Source organism: Mauremys reevesii, linkage group 10, assembly GCF_016161935.1.
Source record: "Mauremys reevesii isolate NIE-2019 linkage group 10, ASM1616193v1, whole genome shotgun sequence".
Lineage (NCBI taxonomy): Eukaryota > Metazoa > Chordata > Testudines > Geoemydidae > Mauremys > Mauremys reevesii.
In genome coordinates, this window is record NC_052632.1 from 48,077,347 (window position 1) to 48,102,758 (window position 25,412).

General features: G+C 48.2%; 1 protein-coding gene across 3 annotated transcripts in view; it reads right to left on the minus strand.

Annotated features, from left to right (window-relative positions):
- The window catches only part of TELO2 (telomere maintenance 2), a 56,385-nt gene that overhangs the window by 24,112 nt on the left and 6,861 nt on the right, over positions 1-25,412 (minus strand). For 2 of the 3 annotated variants that reach the window (XM_039492023.1, XM_039492020.1), the window contains exons 7-12: positions 24,447-24,515; positions 17,035-17,176; positions 14,625-14,761; positions 13,637-13,725; positions 12,398-12,508; positions 1,515-1,603 (exon numbers count right to left, since the gene is read on the minus strand). In XM_039492023.1, coding sequence (XP_039347957.1) covers positions 1,515-1,603; positions 12,398-12,508; positions 13,637-13,725; positions 14,625-14,761; positions 17,035-17,176; positions 24,447-24,515 — 637 coding nt within the window. The remainder of the gene's footprint in view (positions 1-1,514; positions 1,604-12,397; positions 12,509-13,636; positions 13,726-14,624; positions 14,762-17,034; positions 17,177-24,446; positions 24,516-25,412) is intronic. The other variant, XM_039492022.1, reaches the window with a different exon arrangement.

Sequence of the window (25,412 nt, forward strand, 5' to 3'; positions counted from 1 at the left end):
TTCTCGCTGAGATCCATTCTTCTGCCAGCACCCCTTCAATCTTCCAAAAGCACACCTAACTGCCATGCTGCACCTGCTGTGCCATCAGTTGACTCTTTCTTTGGTGCTGTCGAGGTGGCTGGTGTACGGCTTTATGAGTAAGTGATAGGCTGGGTCCCCCAGGATCACTGGCATTTCATGATCACCAGTGGTAATCCGCCAGTCAGGAAAGAAAGTGCTTGCTTGTAGCTTTCCAAACAGTCCTGTGTTCTTAAAGATGCATGCGTCATGAACCTTACCTGGCAAGCCAAATGTCGGTGAAGTGTCCCTGGTGACCCACCAGCACATGCATAACCCTAGAAAAACAGCCCTTTCTGTTGATTTACTCTGTGGCAAGGTGGTTTGGTGCCAAAATAGATGATGCACACGCATCCCTATCGCTCCACCGCAGTTCGGGAACCCCACTGCTGGAAATCCAACCATTATATCCTGCACATTGCTAAGTCTAACAGTCCTGCATAGCAGGAGACGATTAATGGCCCTGCACTTGTGCATGACAATGGCCACCACAGTGGATTTTCCAACTGCAAAGATCTCCCATTGACCAGTTTCCACACTGCAATCACCACTCACTTCTCCGCTGTCAGTGCAGCTCTCGTTCTGGTGTCACTCCATTGGATGGCTGCGGCAAGCTTGGCACACAGATTGAGGAATGTGGCTTTGCACATCTGAAAGTTCTGCAGCCACTGCTTGTCATCCCAAGCCTGCATTATGATGTGATCCTGCCAGTCAGTGCTCGTATCTCAGACCCAGAAGCAGCACTCCACCATTTGCACCTGCTCCGTGAATGCCACGAACAACCTTGAATATGGTTCTCACTATGTCCCACAGCAATCTGCTCTTCAGCAAATCATCATGTTCCTCGGAGCTCTTCTTGTGACTGCAAATACCCGAGTATCATGAATATTGTGCTTGCAATGCTTATGACAATAATGCATGCTACATGCTTTGGTCGGAGATAGTGGACAGCAACAGGCCCCAGGCACGTTCTTTGGATTTTCAAAATAGGCATGAAAATGATAGGATAGAGATGGCATTATGGGGTGGAGAAAGTTGCATGATGGGAACTTGATCCTGCAGTAGCAGTCACCCTTGCGCAATTTGTTTCTGCCCCACTGTGCACTGCCAAAACTTCCCAAAAGACAGAGCACTGGACCGTGGCATACCTTCCCATGGTGCACTGCACATTGAAACAAACACCCCAGGTGAGTATGCCCAGCGTGGATGCAAGGAGCCAAGTATGCACGTGCACAAGTGTGGTGGCTTTATGCTGACATAACTTGCATCAGCAAAAGTTTGTAGTGTAGACATGCCATTAGGAACTAACAATTCAAAACTGGAACACCAATTTCCGAAGTACCACAACTTTGAGTCAACTAACAAAAACTAGCCTGTACCAGGAACCACCCCAGAACAGAGTAGGAGATGAATCTTCACTTGGAAATGCTCTATAGATTCTACCCAGAATCTCCTACCTTCAATGCAGTCTCGGATATAGACAGGAGCTTTCATTTTCTTCAGCTCTTTATCCTCTGACATGTCATAAGGAATGAGGTCATCATCACTGTGAAAGAAGCGTAGGCATGAATTAGTCTATGTGGATTTGACCATGTCACCTTCTCCTCCTTTATGCTAAACGGACAGACAGGGCACATTCTCCCCCCTCCTCACCTTTCCATCCTTACACCAAACAGAGGTTGCTCGGTACCCCAACCTACAAGGATCCAGCAGGCAAAGGAAGCATTGGTCATCAAGCGTTGAGGATGGTGAGATGGGTAGAGCTCTGCAAATCCATGAATATCCATGGACCATTACTGTGGATAGTGGAGTGGATGCGGATACAACCATGCAGGGCTCTAAAGACCTGCTACTCCTTAACTGCTCTGCTGATGAACAGGGAGGCATATAAAATAGATAAACCCTTTCCTGCAGTTCCCTAAAGACATCAACGAGTGGAGCTCAGAGGCCAATGGAAAGCGGAAAAGACGGTTACTCACCGTAGTAACTGTTGTTCTTCGAGATGTGTTGCTCCTATGCATTCCAGTTAGGTGTGCGCGCCGCGCGTGCACGGCTCTCCGGAACATTTTTACCCTAGCAACTCCAGCGGGCCGGCTGGGCGCCCCCTGGAGTGGCGCCGCTATGGCGCCTGTTATATACCCCAGCCGGCCCATCCGCTCCTCAGTTCCTTCTTGCCGGCTACTCCGACAGTGGGGAAGGAGGGCGGGTCTGGAATGGATAGGAGCAACACATCTCGAAGAACAACAGTTACTACGGTGAGTAACCGTCTTTTCTTCTTCGAGTGATTGCTCCTATGCATTCCAGTTAGGTGATTCCCAAGCCTTACCTAGGCGGTGGGGTCGGAGTGAGACGTGGCAGAGTGTAAGACTGCGGAGCCGAAGGCTGCATCGTCTCTTGATTGCTGCACCAACGCGTAATGGGAGGCGAAGGTGTGGACCGAAGACCAGGTGGCCGCTCTACAGATGTCCTGGATGGGAACATGGGCCAGGAAGGCGGCCGACGAGGCGTGCGCTCTCGTTGAGTGGGCAGTGAGGCGGCATGGTGGCACGCGAGCAAGCTCGTAGCATGTCCGAATACATGCCGTTACCCAGGAGGAAATCCACTGGGAGGAGACCGGCTCACCCTTCATGCGGTCGGCGACTGCCACAAACAGCTGGGTCGAACGCCGGAAGGGCTTTGTCCGCTCGATGTAAAAGGCAAGGGCCCTGCGGACGTCCAGGGTGTGAAGCTGTCGTTCCCGAGGGGAGGCGTGCGGCTTCGGGAAGAAGACCGGGAGGAAGATCTCCTGGTTGAGGTGGAAGGCCGACACCACCTTGGGAAGGCCGGGTGTGGTCGAAGCTGCACCTTGTCCCCGTGGAAGACGGTATATGGTGGTCCAACCGTTAGAGCATGGAGCTCAGAGACTCGTCTCGCTGATGTAATTGCGACGAGGAAGGCCGTCTTCCAGGAGAGGTAGAGGAGAGAGCACGTGGCTAGAGGCTCGAAGGGCGGTCCCATAAGCTTGGCCAGAACGAGGTTCAAATCCCAGGTCGGGGCAGGACGCCGTACCGGCGGGTACAACCGGTTGAGGCCCTTAAGGAAGCGGGAAACCATCGGGTTAGAGAAGATGGACTGACCTCCCATACATGGACGAAAGGCGGATACTGCTGCCAGGTGTACTCTCAAGGAGGAGACCACAAGACCTTGCTCCTTAAGGTACCAAAGGTAGTCGAGGATGGTAGGGACCGGGACTACGAATGGATTGAGCCCTCGTTGATCACACCAAAGTGCGAATCGCTTCCATTTCGCAAGGTAAGTGGAACGAGTGGAAGGCTTTCTGCTCTCTAACAGGACTTGCTGTACTGCCGCCGAACAGTCCCTCTCTGCGTGGGTCAACCACTCAGGTACCAAGCTGTAAGATGGAGGGACTGCAGGTTCGGGTGGCGGAGTCTGCCGAAGTCCTGGGTGATGAGGTCCGGCCACAACGGAAGGGGGATGGGATCCCGAACGGAGAGCTCGAGCAGCAGGGTGTATCAATGCTGCCTTGGCCAGGCCAGAGCTACGAGTATGACGCGGGCTCTGTCCCTCCGAAGCTTCAGCAGCACTCGGTGCACTAGCGGGAACAGAGGGAAGGCGTAGAGGAGACGATCCGTCCAGGGGTAAAGGAAGGCGTCCGACAGGGAGCCTGGCGAGCGACCCTGGAACGAGCAAAACAGGTGGCACTTCCTGTTCTCTCTGGAGGCGAATAGGTCTATCTGGGGAAACCCCCACCTCCGGAAGATTGTGTAGACGACATCTGGATGGAGGGACCACTCGTGGGAGAGGAACGACCTGCTGAGACGGTCGGCCAGCGTGTTCTGCACTCCCGGAAGGATGCTTCCAGGTGAATTGAGTGGGTCACGCAGAAGTCCCACAGGAGCATTGCTTCCTTGCAGAGCGGGGAGGAGCGGGCTCCGCCTTGTTTGTTCACATAAAACATCGCTGTCGTGTTGTCCGTGAACACCGCTACGCACTGGCCTCGCAGACGGGTGTGGAAGGCGTGACACGCCAAGCGAATTGCGCGCAGCTCCTTGACGTTGATGTGGAGGGAGAGCTCCTGGGGCGACCAGAGGCCCTGGGTGTGTAGGTCGCCCAGGTGTGCTCCCCATCCCAACGCCGAGGCATCTGTCGTCAGTGTCACGGACGGATGAGGAGAGCGGAACGGGACTCCTGCACATACGACCTCTGGGTTCAGCCACCAACTGAGCGAAGCGAGGGTAGGCTTCGTGACCGTGACTACTCTGTCCATCGAGTCGCGGTGTGGGCGGTACGCCGATGCCAGCCAAGATTGAAATGGGCGAAGGTGCAGTCTCGCATAGGCGGTGACGAATGTGCACGACGCCATGTGGCCCAGGAGGTGTAGGCAGGACCGAACCATCGTAGTGGGAAAATCATGCAGGTCTCGGATGATGGAGACCATCGTCTGGTGCCGGGCGCGAGGGAGACAGGCCCTGGCCACCGTGGAGTCGAGGACCGCTCCAATAAACTCCACCCTCTGAGATGGAGTCAGTGAGGACTTCTCCACATTGACGAGAAGGCCCAGTGCCCAAAATAGGGAGAGTATCTCGGCAACTTGGTCTGTTACCAGTTGGCGGGATGGCCCGCGAACCAGCCAGTCGTCGAGATAAGGGTAGACATGAACTCGACGACGGCGGAGGTCTGCAGCCACCACTGCCATGCATTTGGTGAAGACCCTCGGAGCGGTGGATAGGCCGAAGGGTAGCACCGCAAACTGGTAGTGCACGCCGTTGACCACAAAACGCAGGTAGCGTCGATGGGGGTGGGGGTAAATAGCAATATGGAAGTATGCGTCCTTCATGTCGAGGGCGGCAAACCAGTCTCCCGGATCCAGGGAGGGAATGATGGTCCCCAAGGTCACCATGCGAAATTTGAGCTTGATCATGTACTTGTTGAGCTCCCGGAGGTCCAGTATGGGTCTGAGGCCTCCTTTCGCCTTGGGGATGAGAAAATAACGGGAATAGAATCCCCTGCCCCGCCTGTCTTGCGGCACCTCCTCTATGGCACCCAACCTCAACAGAGTCTCGACCTCTTGCAAGAGGCACTGCTCGTGAGAGGGGTCCCTGAAGAGGGACGGGGAAGGTGGGTGGGAAGGAGGGGGCGAAATAAACTGAAGGTGGTAACCATACTGGATAGTACGGAGTACCCAGCTGTCCGATGTGATTTGGGACCACGCCGGGAGGAAGTGGGAAAGGCGGTTGCAAAATAAAGGGGCTGGATCCTGGGAATAGACTGATGAGCCGTCCTCGGGCGTCCCATCAAAATTGCTGTTTGGGCCCTTGCGGGGCCTTGGACGATGCCTGGGCCTGGTTGCGCCTGCTGCCTGAAGGTCGACGGCGGTTGAGGCCGTTGCGCCGACTGTTATAAGGCCTTGACCTGGCCTGGGTAAAAGGCCGGAAGGGCTGCTGTTGGTGGAAGGAGCGCCTCTGGGTAGCTGGCGTGTGCATACCCAGAGTGCGGATAGCTACACGACCGTCCTTCAGGGTCTGTATCCTCGAGTCTGTTTTCTCTGAGAACAGGCCGTGAGTCTCAAAGGGCAGGTCCTGGAGGGTATACTGCACCTCTGGCGGCAAGGTGGAGGACTTCAGCCAGGATATGCGTCGCATAGTTACGCCAGAGGCCAGGGTTCTGGCCCCTGAGTCCGCCGAATCCAGAGCAGCCTGGATGGAAGAGCGGGAGGCTGTCCTGCCCTCTTCGACCAGAGCCGAAAACTCTCGTCGGGAACTGGCCGATCAGTTCCGTGTATTTCGTGAGGGACACGAAAATATCGAAGGCGTACCGGGCTAAGAGGGCCAGCTGGTTTGCAATGCGCAGCTGAAGACCCCCCGCCGAATACACCTTGCGGCCCAACAAGTCCATGCGCCTGGCGTCCTTTGACTTGGGTGCTGGGGCTGGCTGTCCATGCCGCTCACGGTCGTTAACGGACTGGACGACCAGTGAGTCCGGAGCGGGATGAGTGTAGAGATATTCGTATCCCGCGGGGGGGACCGAGTATTTACATTCCACGCCCCTTGCCGTAGGGGGGACGGACGCCGGCGACTGCCAGATGGTCGTGGCATTTTTCTGGATCGTTTTAATAAAAGGCAGGGCCACCCGCGTCGGGGCCTCCGCGCCGATGACGTTGGTCACCGGGTCTTCATCTTCCAGGACCTCCGCCACCGGAAGGTCAATGGCCTTTGCCACCCTGCGGAGCAGGTCCTGGTGGGCCCGCAGGTCGATCGGGGGAGGGTCCACCGTAGCGGCGCCCGCCACTGCCTCATCCGGAGAGGAGGATGAAGACAGAGTCTGTACCACCTCCTCTGCCGGAGGCTGCTCAGGGGCTTGTGAGGTTGACGGAAGCCCTGCGGGGTCCGACGACGGAAGTGTCTCCCCCAGTGGTGTTTGGGGGAGGGCGGCTCACCGTGGCCTCTGGTATGCTGCGTACAGCACCCACTGGGCGCTGGGACAAGGGGAGCCCTTGGGACTCATAGCCGGCCCAGGGGACCCAGAAACCCCACTGCTAGTGTCCAAGATGTTGGCTCTGGGTGGGAGCCCGGAGATCTGTCTCGCTGTCCGCCTGGGAGATGACCGATGGCTGACGCGAAGGCCACGGGGGTGCCGAGGCGCTGATGGAGTGCGCCGCTGAATGAGGCAGCTTATCTCCGGACGGTGCCGAGGAGCGGTGCCGGCCGTCATGGTGCCAGGACGGTGATCTGGACCGTCGGTGACTTCGGTACCGGGAGCCAGAGCGCGACCTTGATCGGCGGTGGCGAGAGCGGCTGCGGGAGTCGCGGCGTCGAGATCGGTACCGGGAACTGGATCTCCAACGGTACCGTCGGTCCGGTGACCAGGACCGTGAGCGGTGCTGGGAGTGCGACCGGTACCGCGAGACTGAGCGGTACCAGGACTGCGACCGGTGCCGGGACGGGGTGCGGTACCGAGACTGTGATCGGTGCCGGGATCGGGACCGGCGTGACGGCGACCGTTGCCTGGACCGGGACCGGGTCCGAGGCTTGGAGCGTCGCCCCTCTGTTCCGTCAGGGGTCTGGGGCCGCATCATTGCAGGCTTGCCCAACGATTTGACAGCCCACACCGGCGGTGCCGGGGGCCGGAGGCTCGGTGCCTGTACGAGCTGAATAAGCTCTCTCGCCGTCACAAACGTTTCAGGGGTGGACGGGAGATGCAGCTCTACCGCGGCCGGCGCCGGGGAGCAGGGAGGTACCGGACTCGACAGCTCTTGAGGTGCCGGAGTCAACGGAACCGTGCACGGCTTGTGCACTACCACAGCCGGTGCCGGAGGTGGCTGGGTAAGCTGTCCCGAAGCTGCAGGTTTAGGAGCCGGGTGCGCCGTCTTCCGCTTCCTCTGGGGGGAGAGGGAACGGTGCCGGGACTTCGGTGCCGTCTGCGTGCCTTTAGGAGCCTCGGTACCGGGATGGCTCGGTGCCGCTGGTGCGCTGCGCGCCGAGGATGGTTTCGGTGGTGCCGGGGACGGAGCAGGGGGCTGAAGTGCCGCCTCCGTAAGGAGCTGTTTAAGTCGCGAGTCCCGCTCCTTTCTTGTGCGCGGCTTGAATGCCGTGCAAATCGGGCACTTATCAGTCCTGTGCGATTCTCCGAGGCAGCGCAGGCAGGAATCGTGCGCGTCGCCGATGGGCATAGGCTGCTGACAAGCCGCACAGGGCTTAAAGCCCGGTGCCTTGGGCATGAGCCCGCACCGGTTGTGGAAGAAGAGGGGCTAACCCCTCTAATTCCCTACTATCACAACTATATACAACTATAACAACTAACTTATTCAACTAATCTTAACTATTAAACTAAGTGAAACAACTATATACACTAAAGATACGGAGAAACGCTAGGGCTGTGGAGGTGAGAGAGCACTCCACTGTTCCAACTGGCCGTCACGGGCGGTAAGAAGGAACTGAGGAGCGGACAGGCCAGCTAGGGTATATAACAGGCGCCATAGCGGCGCCACTCCAGGGGGCGCCCAGGCGGCCCGCCGGAGTTGCTAGGGTAAAAATGTTCCGGAGAGCCGTGCACGCACACCTAACTGGAATGCATAGGAGCAATCACTCGAAGAAGAAACTATGTTACTGTAACAAGGGAGAAACTGGTCAGGAAGAAGCCCTGCCTCTGTGTCCAGCGGAGCCTGACCTGCGGTGTCCAGCTTGGGCAGCAGGCCAGAGTTGGGGTTGACCAGCACCCATTTCTCATGCCGCTTCCCATCCAGTGGCTCAGGCCCTGTGGACAGGGCCAGCATCCCCACCATGGCCCGGCCAGGCAGCACTGGCCCCAGCACCCCACCCCTCCATCCCACGCTGCTGCTTCCAGGTGCTGTTGCTCGCTTGCCCCCGGGAGTAGCATGTGATGTGACACCCCTTTCCCCCCCCGCACCTACCCCCTGCGCTGCCCCTTCTCCTCAAAGCCCAGCCTCCACACCACCCTTACCCCCAGTCCCTGCCCTCACACTGCCTCTTCTCTGCAAGACCCTGCTCCCTCACTTAGAATATCAGGGTTGGAAGGGACCTCAGGAGGTCATCTAGTCCAACTCCCTGCTCAAAGCAGGACAAATCCCCAGCTATTTTTTTTTTACCCCAGATCCCTAAATCCCTCAAGGATTGACCTCACAACCCTGGTTTTAGCAGGCCAATGCTCAAACTACTGAGCTATCCCTCCCCCCTCCCACTTGCTCATCTCTGCTCCCTCCCTGCCCCCTCTCCCTAGCCCTTGTGAGACGGCTTGCTGCTGTGGGTGCGGATTGAAGATAGAGGTAAAAACCTGCTAGTGGATCGCGGGTTTATCCTGGCAGATGCAGATCCACATCCACATTTTTGTATCCACGCAGGGCTCCAGAGATGTGGGAGTGTTTAACCACGGAATTCAGGAGACAGCATGTGCAAATCACATAATGTGCCTTTGGTTTTGTTACCATAAAAACATTCTTTATTAAGCTGGACATTTGGAGGCTCAATCTATAATGTGGGCTTGGTGCCTTTTAGGTATTTCAGACAATTACTTGAGGGGGAATTAAATACAGAGTAATTTAATGGATAAAAATTACTGTGCAGAGAACCATTATTATTTCAGACCAATTTTTTGTCCCATGACATTAGCGTGCTCACATCCAGGCTAATGGGATGAGATTGCATTCACAGCCACAAAATATAGCCTATTGGATAAAGAAATCTGATTTTAAGCCTGGATTCAGTTTTGGACCAAAGACTTTTTTCAGAGTGGTAGCCATGTTAGTCTGTATCAGCAAAAACAAGGAGGAGTCCTTGTGGCACTTTAGAGACTAAAATTTATTTGATAAAACATTCCCTCCTCTGACGTAGGCAGTAGCTAATTTCAATACCCATTTAAGACTGAAGTTATCTCCGATCCATGCAGCGCCACATTTTCCCATGTTTAAAAGGCACATTTTCAAGTTACAGACACTACTGTGTAATTCCCTAACAACTGTCTAGCCCAGCTGTGCAATTCCCAAAGTCTTTCCAAATCACAATCTTGGACTCAGACTTCTTTCTATCTTTCTGGGTGACTGGGCAACAAAATGGCACATGAAATGTAATGTTGATAAATGCCAAGTAATGCACATTGGAAAGCATAATCCCAACTATACATATAAATTGATGGGGTCTAAATTAGCTGTTACCACTCAAGAAAGAGATCTTGGAGTCATTGTGGATAGTTCTCTGAAAACATCCACTCAATGTGCAGCGGCAGTCAAAAAAGTGAACAGAATGCTGGGAATAATTAAGAAAGGGATAGATAATAGGACAGAAAATATCATGTTGTCTCTATATAAATCCATGGTACGCCCACATCTTGAATACTGTGTGCAGATGTGGTCACCCTATCTCAAAAAATATATATTGGAATTGGAAAAGGGCAACAAAAATGATTAGGGGTATGGAACGGCTTCTGTATGAGGAGAGATTAATAAGACTGAGACTTTTCAGCTTGGAAAAGAGACGGCTAAGGGGAGATATGACTGAGATCTATAAAATCATGACTGGTGTAGAGAAAGTAGTTGTTTACTACTTCTCATAACACAGGAACTAGGGGTCACCAAATGAAATTAATAGGCAGCAGGTTTAAAACAAATAAAAGGAAGTATTTCTTCACACAACGCAGTCAACCTGTGGAATTCTTTGCCAGAGGATGTTGTGAAGGCCAAGACCATAACAGGATTCAAAAAAGAGCTAGATAACTTCATGGAGGATAGGATACTGGGCTAGATGGACCTTTGGTCTGACCCAGTAGGGCCGTTTTTATGTTTTTATGTTCTATGTGGTCTTTCCATATTTTTGAGAGTCAGGATGCTTCCTCTGCTGATCCAGTTTCAGATCAGACACTGACATGCCTCACCAACAGAGCTGTTGACACCTTATCCTCCCACTACCCAAGCTGCTGATGGAGGCTCTTTTCACACAATGTACAGATCAGGACAACAGTGTTCTTCAGCTTACAGAATTTTCCCACAAGGGAATGAGATGCACAGGGCTTTGGACTGCATGCACTCACCCTGTGCCTCATGTGATGAGCGAGCAGCATGTCGGAATTGTTAAGAGGCAGGGCTCTAACTTCATTTCCCACATGAAGTGCTTTCCATTAAGAAAAACAAAACTAGAAAAAAATTTCAGGATTTATTTCTTGGACACAGATGTTACAGAGGGTGTTTTTCTGTAGCAGAGTAAAGCAACTAATCCGACAGACCAACTCTGAAGCCTGATCTAGCGGTCAAATACGGGAAGATTCTATATGCAGCATGACCACAGTCTGTGAGGCACAATTTGAGGGAATGACATACCAGTTCCCCCAATTTATAAAATGGGGATAGTAATAGTCACCCATGTCAGACAAGTGTTTGGGAGGTTTAATTTGTTTAATATTTATAGCATGCTTTCAGATCCCCCTCTTCCCCCTCGCTCTCAAACCAGTTCCCCTGAGTGACAGAGACCAGCATTATGCTCATCACATTCAGGAGAATGTTTCTCACTGAAAAAACCTTTTTAAACACCCCTGTGAAGCCTTTTCAGGGAAGGCTTTGATAAGATTGGTTAAAAGAGGCACTTGGAAGCCCCAATGAGCTAGGCTTTCACACTCTTGCGCTACAGGCAGCAGAGATGGTTACAGTAAGAGGCTAAGGAGCATGAGGTCACTGTGAAATTAAGTCCCTCTTTGATGCCCACAATTTAACAGGACCCTCCTCTTAGAGCAGTTCATGGACTCTCCTCACTCAGAATGGAGCCAATTCCATGCCTGTTACAACACCTCACTATTCCCCCCTCCCCTTCTTAGTAAAAGGAAATGAAGGTGTATCCTTTAGAGGAGACTTGAATAGAAGCTTACCAAGCATATGCACCCTGATTCAGGGGGGACTGTCAGAACAATTTTATCCAGTAAGGTTCTAGACTCCCATTCAGCTCCTCAGCTTATTATGAACTGGCCAAAATAATAAATATACAGCACCAATATAGCCACTTCCGTGGAAGGTTCTCAAGCACATTACAAAGATACAGTCATTGACTCTCACAACACCCTTGTGAAGTAGACAAGCCCCATTAGACAGAGACAGCCAGAAGGGCAAATGGCTACAGATCTCAACTAGCCAAAACATGCAAGTGCTTCAGCTAGAGAGCAACTCCCCTGACCCAAGAATCTACGAGACTCAAGTAGCAAATATATTACCACCATATATGAAAGACTAGAGCATGTCCAATAATAAAATGGGCAGCCTGATAAACAAACATATAAAGTCTGAAGGATGCAGTGGAATCGGGACATTCTGCAGGGCAATAGGTGTCTAAACAATTTAAGTGAAATAAACACAAATAGCAAAATCAACAACACAGGCAGTAAAACTACAAAGTAAGTCTGGAATGTTGATCTGCACTTAGCGCTCTAGAGCATCTAGAAGTGTCAGGTCCAGGTCAGAAAACAACCGGGCCCACTCAGGCTCGGGTCAGCTCTCCTTCACTGGCCCGTGGAGTGGGCACCATGGTCACTGACATGCCCATTATGGCACTGCATGGAGCTGTTGCACACAGCTCCCACTTGGGCAACCTTACAGGTTTGGGGAGAAGGGTTGGGTTTGGCTGGGCTGGAAAACAACTTGGCCTCCTTGGGCTTGGGTCCAATTTGGGTATAAAAATTAGGCATGAGCATACTTGTATCTGCAATTACTCTTTACACACAGCCTGATTTGCTCCCCAGTTCAGATTGAGCAGTACAGCCTCTCACACACAGTCAGCTTTCAAGGATCTGTCATTTACTTTTTATTTCAAATCAGCTTTTTGCTTAGTAGTTTAGTTCTTGCATGTACCTGTCAAGTTCCAAGTCAGATTCCTCCTCTGGAACTGCAGAGGCTGCTGGGTGTGGGTTCCCACTTCGTTTTGACACAGCTTTTGGTGTAGCAGATGGACTGTCATTCCTGCTGTTGGCAATGAGAAAATGTCAAAGGCATAAAGTAACAAGGATCATAAAAATCCATGATCACAAGCAGGAGACTAGATTTTTCCCAAGGTAAAACCCCCAATCCACACCCTCTATCTACAGTAGGCACTGGAATCTCATTTCAGTGTGGGTTCACCTAGAATGGTCCAGCTATGAGGAGAAAAAGCTAGAGTAGCTGTACAGGTGTGGGGAGACCTCATGATGGAGGAAGAGTGGAGATGGCAGACAGCATGAGCTAGTTCCCTGGACTGCCAACTGAGCTTGTTTTAGTTCCTAACAAAGATTAAGACTGTGCTAATGGAGAGAACCCAAAACACTTTGGGTAAGAGCAGACACACAGTCATCTCAGGGCAAAGGAAGTGTTGGCCTGTGTAGTCTTCAGAGCTATGAAAACCATGAACAAATCAGGAGGCACCATTCAATAGTGGTTAACGTACAAGACAGAGTCAGGAGATCTGATCTCTCCACACAGCTCTGACAGCAATTTGCCATGTAGCCTTGGGCACGTCACTTTCACCTCTCCACTTCTCAGTCACTATTTCTATCTCATAGTAGCATTGGGAGGCTTCACTCACTAACCTCTGTAAAGTGCTCTGAGATCTTCAGACAGCAAATCCCATGGAAAGTCAGAGTATAGCCAGAAGTTAATGCTTTTGGACAGAAGTTAATACTGTATTTCAGTTAGCAATGGATAGGCTGTGGACACACAGCTTCCGGTTTACCCTGAGATACCCAAAGATTCCCCAGCCCATTTGGATCACTTCAGGGGCACGTAGAGTTACAAGAATCCCAAGGAAATGCAGCCATCAGACACACAATTCCAAACATGCTTCCATTTGACCTTTGAACTAAAAACATGCTGGCTGCAGAGAGACAGCCAACTGTAATGCAGAGCACAGTGAAGATTACTGCAATTTACATCTTAGCGGATTCTAACAAATACAGACTTCCTGCCTTCAGAGTTAGGATTGTCTGTCTGGAGTTTACCATCCACCAAAGTGGAAGGATTATAGTCAGAGGTAGGCCTTGTCTTCATAGCCTTTACTAAGAATGATTTGCCTGGTATCTGTGCTCTAGGCAGATATATGGCTATGAGTGGCAATCTCACCCAGCATTTGGCAGGTCGGTGACAGGGAGCTGTAGTCGGGCTGTCTGCTGGAGAGACTTTAGCTCTCTAGTCTCATCATCATCTTCATACTAGACATGCAAAATAGAAGTTACTGTATGCTGAGGAGGCTTTTACGTCGATTAAATACAATAAATCTGCAGTTGAAGGTTATGAGAGCTCAGCACCTCTCAGAATTAGGCCTTTGATCCTTCACTGTTTTAAAAACTAATGATAAATGCATGTGGAGATTTGCAATCTCAGCCATATGCACCTTTCACACTGGGCTCATGATATACAAGTTATTGCTTGGTCAGATTTGGTCTCAGTGTTATTTATAATCTTTAAAGCATTTAACAGGTCTGAAGTCACAATGCAGCACAACTGATGCTGTGCAAACAACACTTAAGGTTCTCAAAGGCAAATAAGGAGCTGTGGGGTTTAATTCCCATTGAAATGAATGGTGATTGTGTGGCTAAATCCCCTACTCAGTCTTGAAAATCACAACCACCAGTGACTTTACACACCCTCCTTCTGGGTGTTCACCCCAGTTTTAGGACTCTAATCAACTCCCGCTGAAGGAGATTTCAGTGGGACACCTCCCATTGATCAGGTGCTGCATGATATAGAAATCGAGCAGTAGTTTTAATTTTGGAGCTGGCCATCATACACCCTGTTGTCATATCAGAGTTCTCCTTGACTCTGCCTGGCTGTGACCAAGTCCTCCTGAGGCATATGCTCGCTCTCTCACCACACCCTCCCATGCACCCTTCACCTTGCCCTTGCCCACATCCTCTATGCTGCTTTTGCATCTTTTCAATGCAATTCCATTTTGCAAATTGATATCCCCTCATTCTGAGGGGTACTGGTGCCCCTCTTCCCTTCCAGAGAGTAGGGATCAGCAATGACAGCAGCAACACAACCATCTGCTTTAAAGGGGACATTTCTCCCCATCCCTGCACAGCAGAGTCAGGCATCACTGTAATCTCGCCTGGAATTTCAGGCAGGGCCCATCTGTAGTTATTCTGGAACTGATGCTTTCTGCCACTATCATTCCCAGACGCCGAACCCGTGGCAAGTTGCTGTCCAGGTGGCATTTCATCCCTCCCATCATGCTGGTGAGAAGCTCTGAAAGGATAAGCAGCACATGGCAGAGTGAGCACAGCATCCCTGGCTATGGCAGCTCCCAGATAGCACACTCAGCTGAGAGCCCAAATCTTTAGCTACACACTCCAACTACAGGCAGAAAGACAGACAAAGGCCTGGGGGTGGAGGCTGACACAGATTCTATACAGCAATTCTCTTTCTGCAGAGCTGTTTTCTTTCCCCATCATGTCAGGAAGATATGCAACAGGGCTAGGTTTTGAAGCCAAACACAATGGTACAAACACATCATACATCCTAGAACATTTGTTTTAATAAAAGAGTTTACCAAAATACCAAAAAAGTGTGTTAGGCCAAATTAATCCCAGGCATAAATCCAATGGCTTCAAAACTGCTATGACAGATGAAATGGGCTGACTGTGTTATTATGGAAATTGCATCCATTTTGCTCAGTGCAACAACCTGGAACTCACACAGGGAGGAATACTTCTCACCATGTGCCTGAGCTGTGACAGGTAATTACCAGTGGCATTTCTGAACCCATTGTTCAGAGTGGCAGCTGTCTTTCATCTCCCCAAATAGATTCTGACTGCTGACAGGTTGACCATTATTCACTAATAAAAGCTTACATCTCTCTAACGTCAGCCAGTGAGAAATTTGATCATTCATTAACACACCATAGTTTGTATCTATACAAGGCCAGGCTTTAACAGAAGAATCTTGAGTTGGCTGGGATGAAATAAACTTGTTTTCTAATAAATAATAATAAATAGCACTTATGTTTTCAAAGCACTGCATGAAAGTTAATTCACCCTCTCAAGAGCCACCTGGGTGTAGGTGAATCATCATTTATTATTTGTACTGTGGTAGCAGTCCTGAACCCAGACCCCATTGTGCTGGGCGCTGTTCAGACACAGAGTGAAAAAATGTAACAGGTTGATAAAGGACAGACGGACAGCCAGGGTGCACAAGCAAACAATGAGAGAGACCAGTCAGCATGATAGGCAGTGGTCTCAGCACACCAGCAGCCTGACCGTTGTCAGTAACTGTCTATTGTAATTTTCTTATTTAACAAATATTAATGTAATTTACAAAGAGGGATCAGAGAGGACTTATCCAAAGTCACATAGTAAGTGTAAGGGCTGGGAACAGAATCCAGGAGTGTTTGACAGCACTACTGCTCCAACAGGTCCCCAGAAGTTCTTTCGGCACCTGGTTCTGAACCTCCAGTGTCTGCTCTAACCACTAGGTAGCACTCCTTATCCTAAGCCAGACAGAACATAGCATGCTGAAGAGCAGCACAATGAAGAGCTCTTTCTCTGCCACACATACATCTAACGGGCTGAATGAGTTAATCTACATTAGTCACTGGGTTTAACAGAACATGAGTCATCACACAATGAGTAGAATCACACAATCAAGGTTTCCCACTCTAAAACAGAACAGCTCTCTTTTGTCTTGCTATTATGATATTATGCTATGATAATGTTCTATATTTCCACACCCCCATAACCCATATCTGAATTAAACTAGACTAGATTATGGTTTAGGAGAAGAACAACAGTCCTGGCTAAGACTCAAGAATGGGCGTCCAAAGACCTGAGTTCCATTTCCTACTCTGCCGCAGATCCTCTCTCCAGGACCTTGAGAGACAGGGAGGATCTGACGCGCCCAACTGCTCCTTCTCAAAATCTATGCACCCTACCTCATCGCAGAAATGTTCTGAAAATTAATTATTCAAAATACTATGAGGTCTTCAAAAGAAAGTGCTACAGATGTTCCTATTGCTAGTCAGTATCTCTGACACTGAACTTTCATACTGGTGTTAACAAATTCATCTCATGTTTTCAGCAAGGCAGACTTCCTAGCCTCCACAGAGTCCAAATCCAAAGCTTTGTTTCAAAATCATTTTGCACTATAAATACTCACATTGCAGCAGGAATAGGTCACCTCATGATTTTCCAGACTTCAGAATTTGTGGCTTTCAGATACTGGGAGTTTAAGATAAGGTTCCAAAGTGAAAAATGCATGGAGAAGAAATTGTTTAGGATTGATCCTCTAGACACTTACACACATAAGCAGCGTCACTCACATGAACAGCCTCACTGAATTCAGTGGGACTACTCAAATGACCAGAGAGCTTGGGTATGTGTTTGTAGGATCAGGCCTGCAGGGATGTGGAGCCAATGGTTATGATTAGGGGCTTCAAAGACAGAGGGCTAAAGATGGGAAAAGTTAGAATCCAATGGAGGGAAGAAGACCTCTTTGTTCTCTCTGCTCCTTCCCTCCTCCCTCACCTTGTCCGTTGCTCTCTATTTCAGGCTCCTTCAGGTGGGAGAGGCAGATCAGGATGGCCTTGCTAACATACAGTTGTTGCTCAACTGGAGAGTGTTTCACAGCACTGCTGCTGCCCCAGGTCTCCAGGAGTTCTTTCAGCACCTGGTTCATAAGTTTACAGCATTAGCTAGATGGAGTGGGTCTGTGCTACATCTCTCACAAACACACGCCACACCCTCAACCAACCAGGTGGCCTAAGGACTACTCTACCCTGCACTCAGCATAATCAGTCCCTGTAAAGTGTGGTGGCCTCTTGCCTGGCTGCAGGGCTCCATCTCTTCACTGAGAGAATTTCTGTGGCAAGGGTCCTGAATTCCATGACATACTGGTGCCACTGGCTGGAAATTCCATGTCAGCTCTGGGTAAATTAAATAATGGTGGTTTTAAATTCAATAGGACAATGACTAAAGCAGTCAGTGCAGAAATCCTGGGGTTATTGATTTTTACATTACATTCTATTTATTTTATGCTTGCCCCAAAAAAACTTCCAATGTGCCGAGACTTGAGCAGTATGGAGGCGAAGCGTCCCCTCCCCTTTGTGTACAGGGCAGAGGCGACAAATCTTTTGGTAGGGAAAGGAACTTTAACACCTAGTTCCCTAAACTAGTAACCAGCAGCCTCTCTGCTATCCGCATTCTCCATCAAAAACACAGGACTGATCTCTGATGCCCAACCTCTGAACATTCCAGTCACAGCCCAATGGAGGTCAGGCTGTCATGGACATTGCTATATATTAACTGACCAAAATCACAGTTATGCAACTCAGTGAAAAGAAGGAAGTGGAACAAAACAGTCTAAGAGATAACAGCAGTTACAAGAGGGGAAAACCAATTCCCCCACATCACAGCAGAATCTCTCTGGATGAGAATAACCAGACATCGCTCCCTTCGGAACCATTCACCAGTGCTTCATGTGGTGATCAAGAATGTTTTAAAGCAGTAAGGAGTACTCCTTCACCACAGAATTGTAGCTCACTGCCTGAGTTGGCTAAAATTGTTTTAATGGATTTGCTACCGTCTGAAGGAAAACATTTTAAAAACACTTAAATCATAGAACTGGAAGGGACCTCAAGAGGTCATCTAGTCCAGTCCCCTGCACTCAACACAGGACTAAGTATTATCTAGACCAGGGATCTCAAACTCAAATCACCATGAGGGCCACATGAGGACTAGTACTGAGGGCCACATCACTGAAACTTTTTCATACAATACAAAAGTCATAGGGACTGATGGGCTAAGAGACATTGGCCGTGAGCATGCGCTGAACCTCACAGAAGGCAGCTGGCAGCACCTTTCAGCCTCAGGTCACAGCCCAGAACAGCAAGGGGCTGGGACACAGGTGTTGAATTCCGCCCCCTTCCCCTTGGGTCATCTCTCTGTTATAACTTCCTTTGTGTGGAGCTGAGATGCCTTCTCCTCTCACTGAGACCAGTGGGATCTCAGGGTGCTTAGCACCTTTCAGAACAGGCTCGCAATGCACATGCATTGCAACAAAGCCCTGAAGCCAAGGGAATGACAGGTCTGATTCAAATCACGCCACAGATGCCCAAACAAACAACCCACTCTCCCAGACCGCTCCTAGTTAAGATAGCAGAAAAGCTTATGTATAAACAAAATGTATTTGTTGCTTTTTACTGTCTCCATGATTGCTAGAAATTGTCTGTAACAAAGGTATAAAGGCTTGATGTAATTGTTTACCAGTTTAGAGACCTGTCCGGGACTGGGGCGACCCTGTGTCCTATGGCACTCTCTCCCTCCATTGTAATTACTGGAGAAATAATAAGTATTTGATTTTGCTGCACCCAAACAAAAAGCGAGAACTGAGTTTTTCTCCGACAATTTGGGGGCTCGTCCGGGATGGCAACGCCCACGGACCCACAGACGGCTACTACGGATCATTCCCCTTCGAACCCCATGGCGCCACATGAGAGGTATGTGACCTTTTGAAATCTCTATTGGGGTATCGGAGGAGGACTGTCCGTGAGGACGTCTGTCTCTGTTGGGCTCACGCCATCTGAACTTATTGACTGTGCAGCAAGATCAGATGCAGAGTGGTATTGGGGAAAGGCCCCAATAAGGTTAGTTTATAGCAGTATAGGGAACTGCTGAGTTGGCCAACAAGGTATATGCATAAGGTAATGCATAAGGTAATGCATAGGTAAATGCTTTAGAATGCACCGGTGCTGAGGGGGTTTTACCGCCTCAAGAGGGGTTGTCATACCGCCTCATGGTATTGGTCCGGACCAGGTAAAGATGCATCGTGGTTAAAAAAAAAAAAAAAAGGTAGAGAAAAAGGTAAAGAAAAAAAAAAGGTTAAAAAGGAAAAAAAAAGAGGCCTTGGTGTGTGTGTGTGTGTGTGTGTGTGTACGTACACCAGTGTGAGTGATCGTTATCGGAAGACGCCCAGAGTACCCTGTGAAGCGGAAGCTAATGATCAGGACTGCTCTAACGCAAGCCCGGTAACTAGTGGATCTTTAGGAGATCCGACCCACGGTGGGCTGACTCAGCCTGGCTTAGTCCGGCGAGGAAACTGCCTGGGTCTAGGAGTGTGTGAACCCATCTTCCCTCCCCTTTCCCTTCTGTGTGGGCTACTGACAATCTGATCATCTCACTGGATGCAATTAGAGTAAGCGGCGCCGTCTCCCAGAGACTAGCCGACGCTCTTTGCTGAAGGGAGGTGTAGGAGAGTCGTAGTCTTCCTTGTGAGTCTCTCCTGTGTGAGTGCCCTGTAGGGAAAGATCCTTAGTTTTTGAGCCGCTAGCGCGGACAGGGCACCCTCTCTGTGTGTGTAAGTGGAAAATGGGTAAGGGACAGTCTAAACATTCCACCTCACCCCCTAAGGGTACCCCAGCATATTACATGTACGTACATTATGGTCCTAAAACCTGCAGGTATTTAGCGAATTGGAATCTTCACACGCGTGAAAATCCATCTAATCAGTGCCCATTAAAAGGTATCTTCAATCTAGATAAGATCATATATCTCAGAGGAGCTTTAATCACCAAAGAAAAGCCTCTGACACAGTGTGAGCAATTTGTCTAGGAACGGGTTAATTTGAAATTCAGCTTAGCCCAGAGATAAAGGAGAAGTTAGTTTGTGTTCAAGGTCGAGAATCAGTGCGGACTATGCTATGTGCAAAGAAAAACTGCTTTCAGCCCCAGCTGCTTGTGGAAAATAGAGACAGAGGCAAACCAAAGGCAGTACAAGTTACAGAATTGGAATTATATTTGCAAAACTTAACTTTCCAGTGAGACATGTGTGAGTATTAAAGTGGCTTAAGGCTTGGGGCATTCATATTTTTCCTGAGTGAGGTGGGAGCATTCCCAACACTCTCCATTGTTATTTTATTATTTTTAATGAAGCTTTAAAATTTGGTTATATGGTGTGTTTTCTTCCCTCAACCTTCTGCAGTATCAGTCTGTCTGATCACCTGACATGAGGGATAAATTGGTAACAGAAATTTGTCACAGTTTGGTGAGCAATTAAGAATGGGGGAGCCCTGCAGAATTTACACCATCTATCTGTTTTACCCTTGTTATTTTATGTTTGCTTTGTTTGGTATTGTTGGTGTTATATGATAAGGATTGCATGATTATAGGTGAGCCCTAATAGAATAAGGAAACACTATTTAGTTTTGGTTCTGTTCTGTTTAACCGGTTACTGTTGTTTTTCTGCTCTGTTCATTTGGGCGTTGGGTGTGTGAGCGGAACTGAACTTCTCGTTCGTAATTCCTCAGAGTGGAAGCCATGTGTGCGATGAAGCTCTGAGGTTGTATTGAGATCTTTCTGTCCCGCCCCCTGTAACGGACAATGTAATAGAAGTAGAAAACTCTGGCTTAGACTGTAATTCTCTCTGCTTTCTGTGTAATTTTCTTTTCTGTTTAAGTGTCAGCAGACAAATGGGTGGGTCTCTGGGTAGACCCCCTAACGGGGTTTGGATTGGCCTTTACGCAATGGCCATGTATTTTTGCCCAGGTGGCAAGCCTTACTAGGGAGGACTCGGGTAGTCTTGTGAGTAGAATTGGTAAAATTGGTGCCAATGGAAGGGATGGCTCAGCGAGAAAAGAAGGATTGGGCCCAGGCGGGCAGGCAACAGATAAAGAGATTGGAAAACAGGTTGGAAACTTTTGAGGGTGTAGTGGAAAGAAGGAGTAAGTGAATATAAGCATGAGGATTTCAAATACTCAGGGGAGTATTTGGAATGGTGATTTGCATTGATAAAAGTGACTGTTGGGAGGCAAGCAGGTGATTTTTAACGAAAGTGAAAAGTTGACTCTGTAGTTGCTGGAGGGAACAGCAGTTGAACTTTGTAAAAATGCTAAAGAGAAAAGTTTTTGGTGTCTTTGAAATGTTTGTAAATAAATTCAGGCAAAGAAATTATTAGATTGCAATCGTTTGGCTATGAACAATTTTGTTAAATCAGTTGAAGAATGTATACAGTGCTATGTAATGAAAATTTTATTAGGCTCTAAAGGCACTATAAGTGGTGATGTTTTCTTTCAGTGTTTAAAAGCAGGAGTTAAAAGTCAAGCAAAAGCAAGCCAGAAAGCATCTGTGTTAATACACATTATCTAATTGATAAGGTAGAAGGGGTCCACTGAAACCTGGGCTGCCTATGAAACACATACGAGAAAATATGGGGTAATTCCTCTGTTTTGCCTAGAATCAATAGGAGTATTTGTCTATTTTAAGTATTTAACTGCCCAGAAGGGGTGAACCTCTGTTTTTGTCTTTCAGATAATCAAAGAAAACTAATGCCAGCTGCACAGCATTCAACGTACCATGATTTACTTGCACAGTAAAAAAAAAAAATTATGTTGTGTGTTCTATGTTCTGTCTTGTGGTGTTTGTCTCGTGGCCAGAATACCGAATCCTGCCGGGTCCATGGGGTGGATGCATGTGGGATTGGGTGATTCACCGAGATATCTGGGAAGTGAGACCGCCTGAATCTCCTAATCGATTTTTAGTTAGTGCTCCTGGGATTACAGCTGATATTTGGATGGGGTTAGGGAATCTATGGACATTTTGGCCATTAGAACCACCACAGCTTGTGTGTACAGAAACTGAAGCCAGGGGAAGTTGTCACTGTTTATGCCAATATTTGCTGGGAGGGTAGAGGTCAAGGAACTACCCTGACAGGACACCCACTTTTTCAAGCTAATGATAGCTATGTGTACGTTGATGCCACCACTTTACAAAATATACATATTAATCTTACCGCTGCTGCAGGCAATCATATCATTTACTGGCCTGCAGATAGAATGTTGCACGTAGCTTTTGGATTTCTGGTATATTTTAATTGGATTAGAGTAGTGCCTGATCGGTTTCAAAATTTGCTTTCATTGTTACCAGAGGTTTGAAGAATCTCTGAATTGCAAGGGCAAATTCATATGCTTCGGAATATATATATCGTGCTGAACAGAATGCCTTTCATACAGCGTATAGAGTGTCTACTTTATGTACTAAGTATGATGTATTGTGCTTTGTAACCAAAACTGTACAACAACCCCATTATTTTACTCCTATGGGAATGTTATTGTTTGTAGTGTTGTTAGTTTAGGATTATTGTTGTAAAAAACGTAATGATAGTAATAATACCTTTCATGTTCATGCTAATGATGCATTGTCATTACATCCCATGAAAACCCCTAAGGTTGACATATCTGCTGTAGAATCTGAAATCCATGGTTTAATGCAAATTGAGATTTGAAATATTTGTTGTACTAGAAGTACAAAAGGGGGGAGTGTGGAAGGCAATTAACAAGGATTTGAAGAGATCTTAATGAATGTTAGTTAGTTAGCATGAGTTAGGGTCACAGCTAGCCTAATGACGTGAGATTTGTAGAAGCAAGATAATGTAAGACAGAGTGAACTGTGTGAAAGTTATTACGACCTTGCAATATGCAGTCTTGCTTTTTTCTAGTAGTGAGACAAATAAGATAGCAGAAAAGCTTATGTATAAACAAAATGTATTTGTTGCTTTTTACTGTCTCCATGATTGCTAGAAATTGTCTGTAACAAAGGTATAAAGGCTTGATGTAATTGTTTACCAGTTGAGAGACCTGTCCGGGACTGGGGCGACCCTGTGTCCTATGGCACTCTCTCCCTCCATTGTAATTACTGGAGAAATAATAAAGTATTTGATTTTGCTGCACCCAAACAAAAAGCGAGAACTGAGTTTTTCTCCGACACAGGTGTTTGTCCAACCTGCTCTTAAAAATTCCCAATGATGGAAATTCCATAACCTCCCTAGGCAATTCATTCCAGTGCTTAACCACTCTGACAGTTACGAAGTTTTTCCTAATGTCCAACCTAAACCGTCCTTGCTGCAATTTAAGCCCATTGCTTCTTGTCCTATCCTCAAAGGTTAAGAACAATTTTTCTCCCTCCTCCTTGAAACAACCTTTTATGTACTTGAAAACGTATGTCCCCTCTCAGTCTTCTCTTCTCCAGACTAAACAAACCCAGTTTTTTCAATCTTCCCTCATAGGTCATGTTTTCTAGACCTTTAATCATTTTTGTTGATCTTCTCTGGACTTTCTCCAATTTGTCCACTTCTTTTCTGAAATGTGGCGCCCAGAACTAGACACAATACTCCAGCTGTGGCCTAATCAATGCGAAGTAGAGCAGAAGAATTACTTCTCATGTCTTGCTTACAATACTCCTGCTAATACATGAACTAAAAAGAAGAGCTAAAAGGAGTTTAGTATAAGAAGGGCTTATTAGAAACGCTAAGAAAATTATTTTTAGCCTTTCATTTGGTGGCTTCCCAATCAGACCCCAGAGTGAGTTCTCTGCTGTTGTGCCCTGGAAAATATGAGGATGATCTTACAGTTAGAGCCTAGGGCTGGGTCTGAGGACTCCTGGGTTCTACTTCCAACTGTAATTGACTCGCTCTCTTTGGATAAGTCACTTCAAATCACTTCTCCCCCCCACCCCCAATCTATAAAATGGGATTGATAAAACTAACCTACCTCACAGGGGAGTTGTGAGGCTTGGGGATCCACAGATGTGAGATGCTACAGAAGTACAATATATCATTAGAAGCTCTCAGAGGACCGTGGCAACTCTTCCTTCATTTTGAGCCACATTTCCTTCCTTTTCTATTCTCCCTACCCTCTCAGTGTTCCCTGGTGGCCATCTTACTACTTTTCTAGAGATGAGACAGGAGGACTTCTCTGCTACACTTTGAATGAGGCGATGCAGCTCTGTCCAGGACCACCATGGGGCATTCTTTATCACCCCATTCACACAGGTGACCCTCATTATCAGCTTCATCAAACAGCCTGAAGCATCACAGATACTGAGACAAAATGAGGGTTCAGGAGTAAAAATTCAAACCTAAATATGTATCACTGAAGGTACCCAACTTACTTTGATCAATAAGGAACGTCGAAGGCTGTCTAGGGCCAGGTATCCAAGGAGGTTCTGCAGCACTGCAGTCTACAATGAAAAGAATAGGATTACTTATACTGAGCAGAAAGTTATCAATCAGCAAGGACTATACACACTCACATTCTCTCCCCTTCCATCCCACCCCCCATTCCGGGTGATTTGATCAGAATGTTCAGGGAAAGACTGTGCAGAGTTTATGCAAACCCACAGCGCTCCTAGGAAAATTAGTTAGAGCATGTTGTGCCTGGGTATTTCAGTGCCCAAATTATTTCACATCACACAGTTTCAGTGATATCTATGGCACCCAAGAGAGGGTTCCTTCTAGTAAAAACCCCACTGAACCAACCCATGCACAGCAAGTCTTATTTAAAATATTGTTCCTACTATTAAATAAAAGGAACGTGAAGTCAGGGAACCTTGTCCTTCCCTTCGCTGAAGTCTTGTGCCTCTCTCCCACACACAATCTAATTAATGCTCAAGATGCTCCAGAACACAATCTTCACATTCTACACTCTCATGGGCTCTAGTGCTCACTCACTGCCCTGTTTCACTTCCACATCATTTCTCTCCAACCTCTGAGAGCACAGATAATTCCAAATCAAACTCGGAGCTGCTCCAGTGCACTTCTCCTCCCTGTCCTCTTGGGGGAAGGTCACACTTGCTCCCAGCCTCTCCCCGTGGATTCTAGATGGGATCAGAGCCTCTAGCTCCCCAGACTGCCAATGTCATATGCAAATCCTCCCTTGGCGTTCTCAGGAGAAAAAGGTGACAACACTGCTGATCACCACAGATTGACCTACAAGGCAGAATACAAGCCTAGTGTCTTGAAAGGAACCACCTGGTCTGCCTTACTGGACAGGGAGAAGTTATAGCAATCTTCAGCTGAGGCACAAGTATATGTGAGGAGTATGGAATCTGGGGAAAGGCTTCAGAATAAAGCCCACG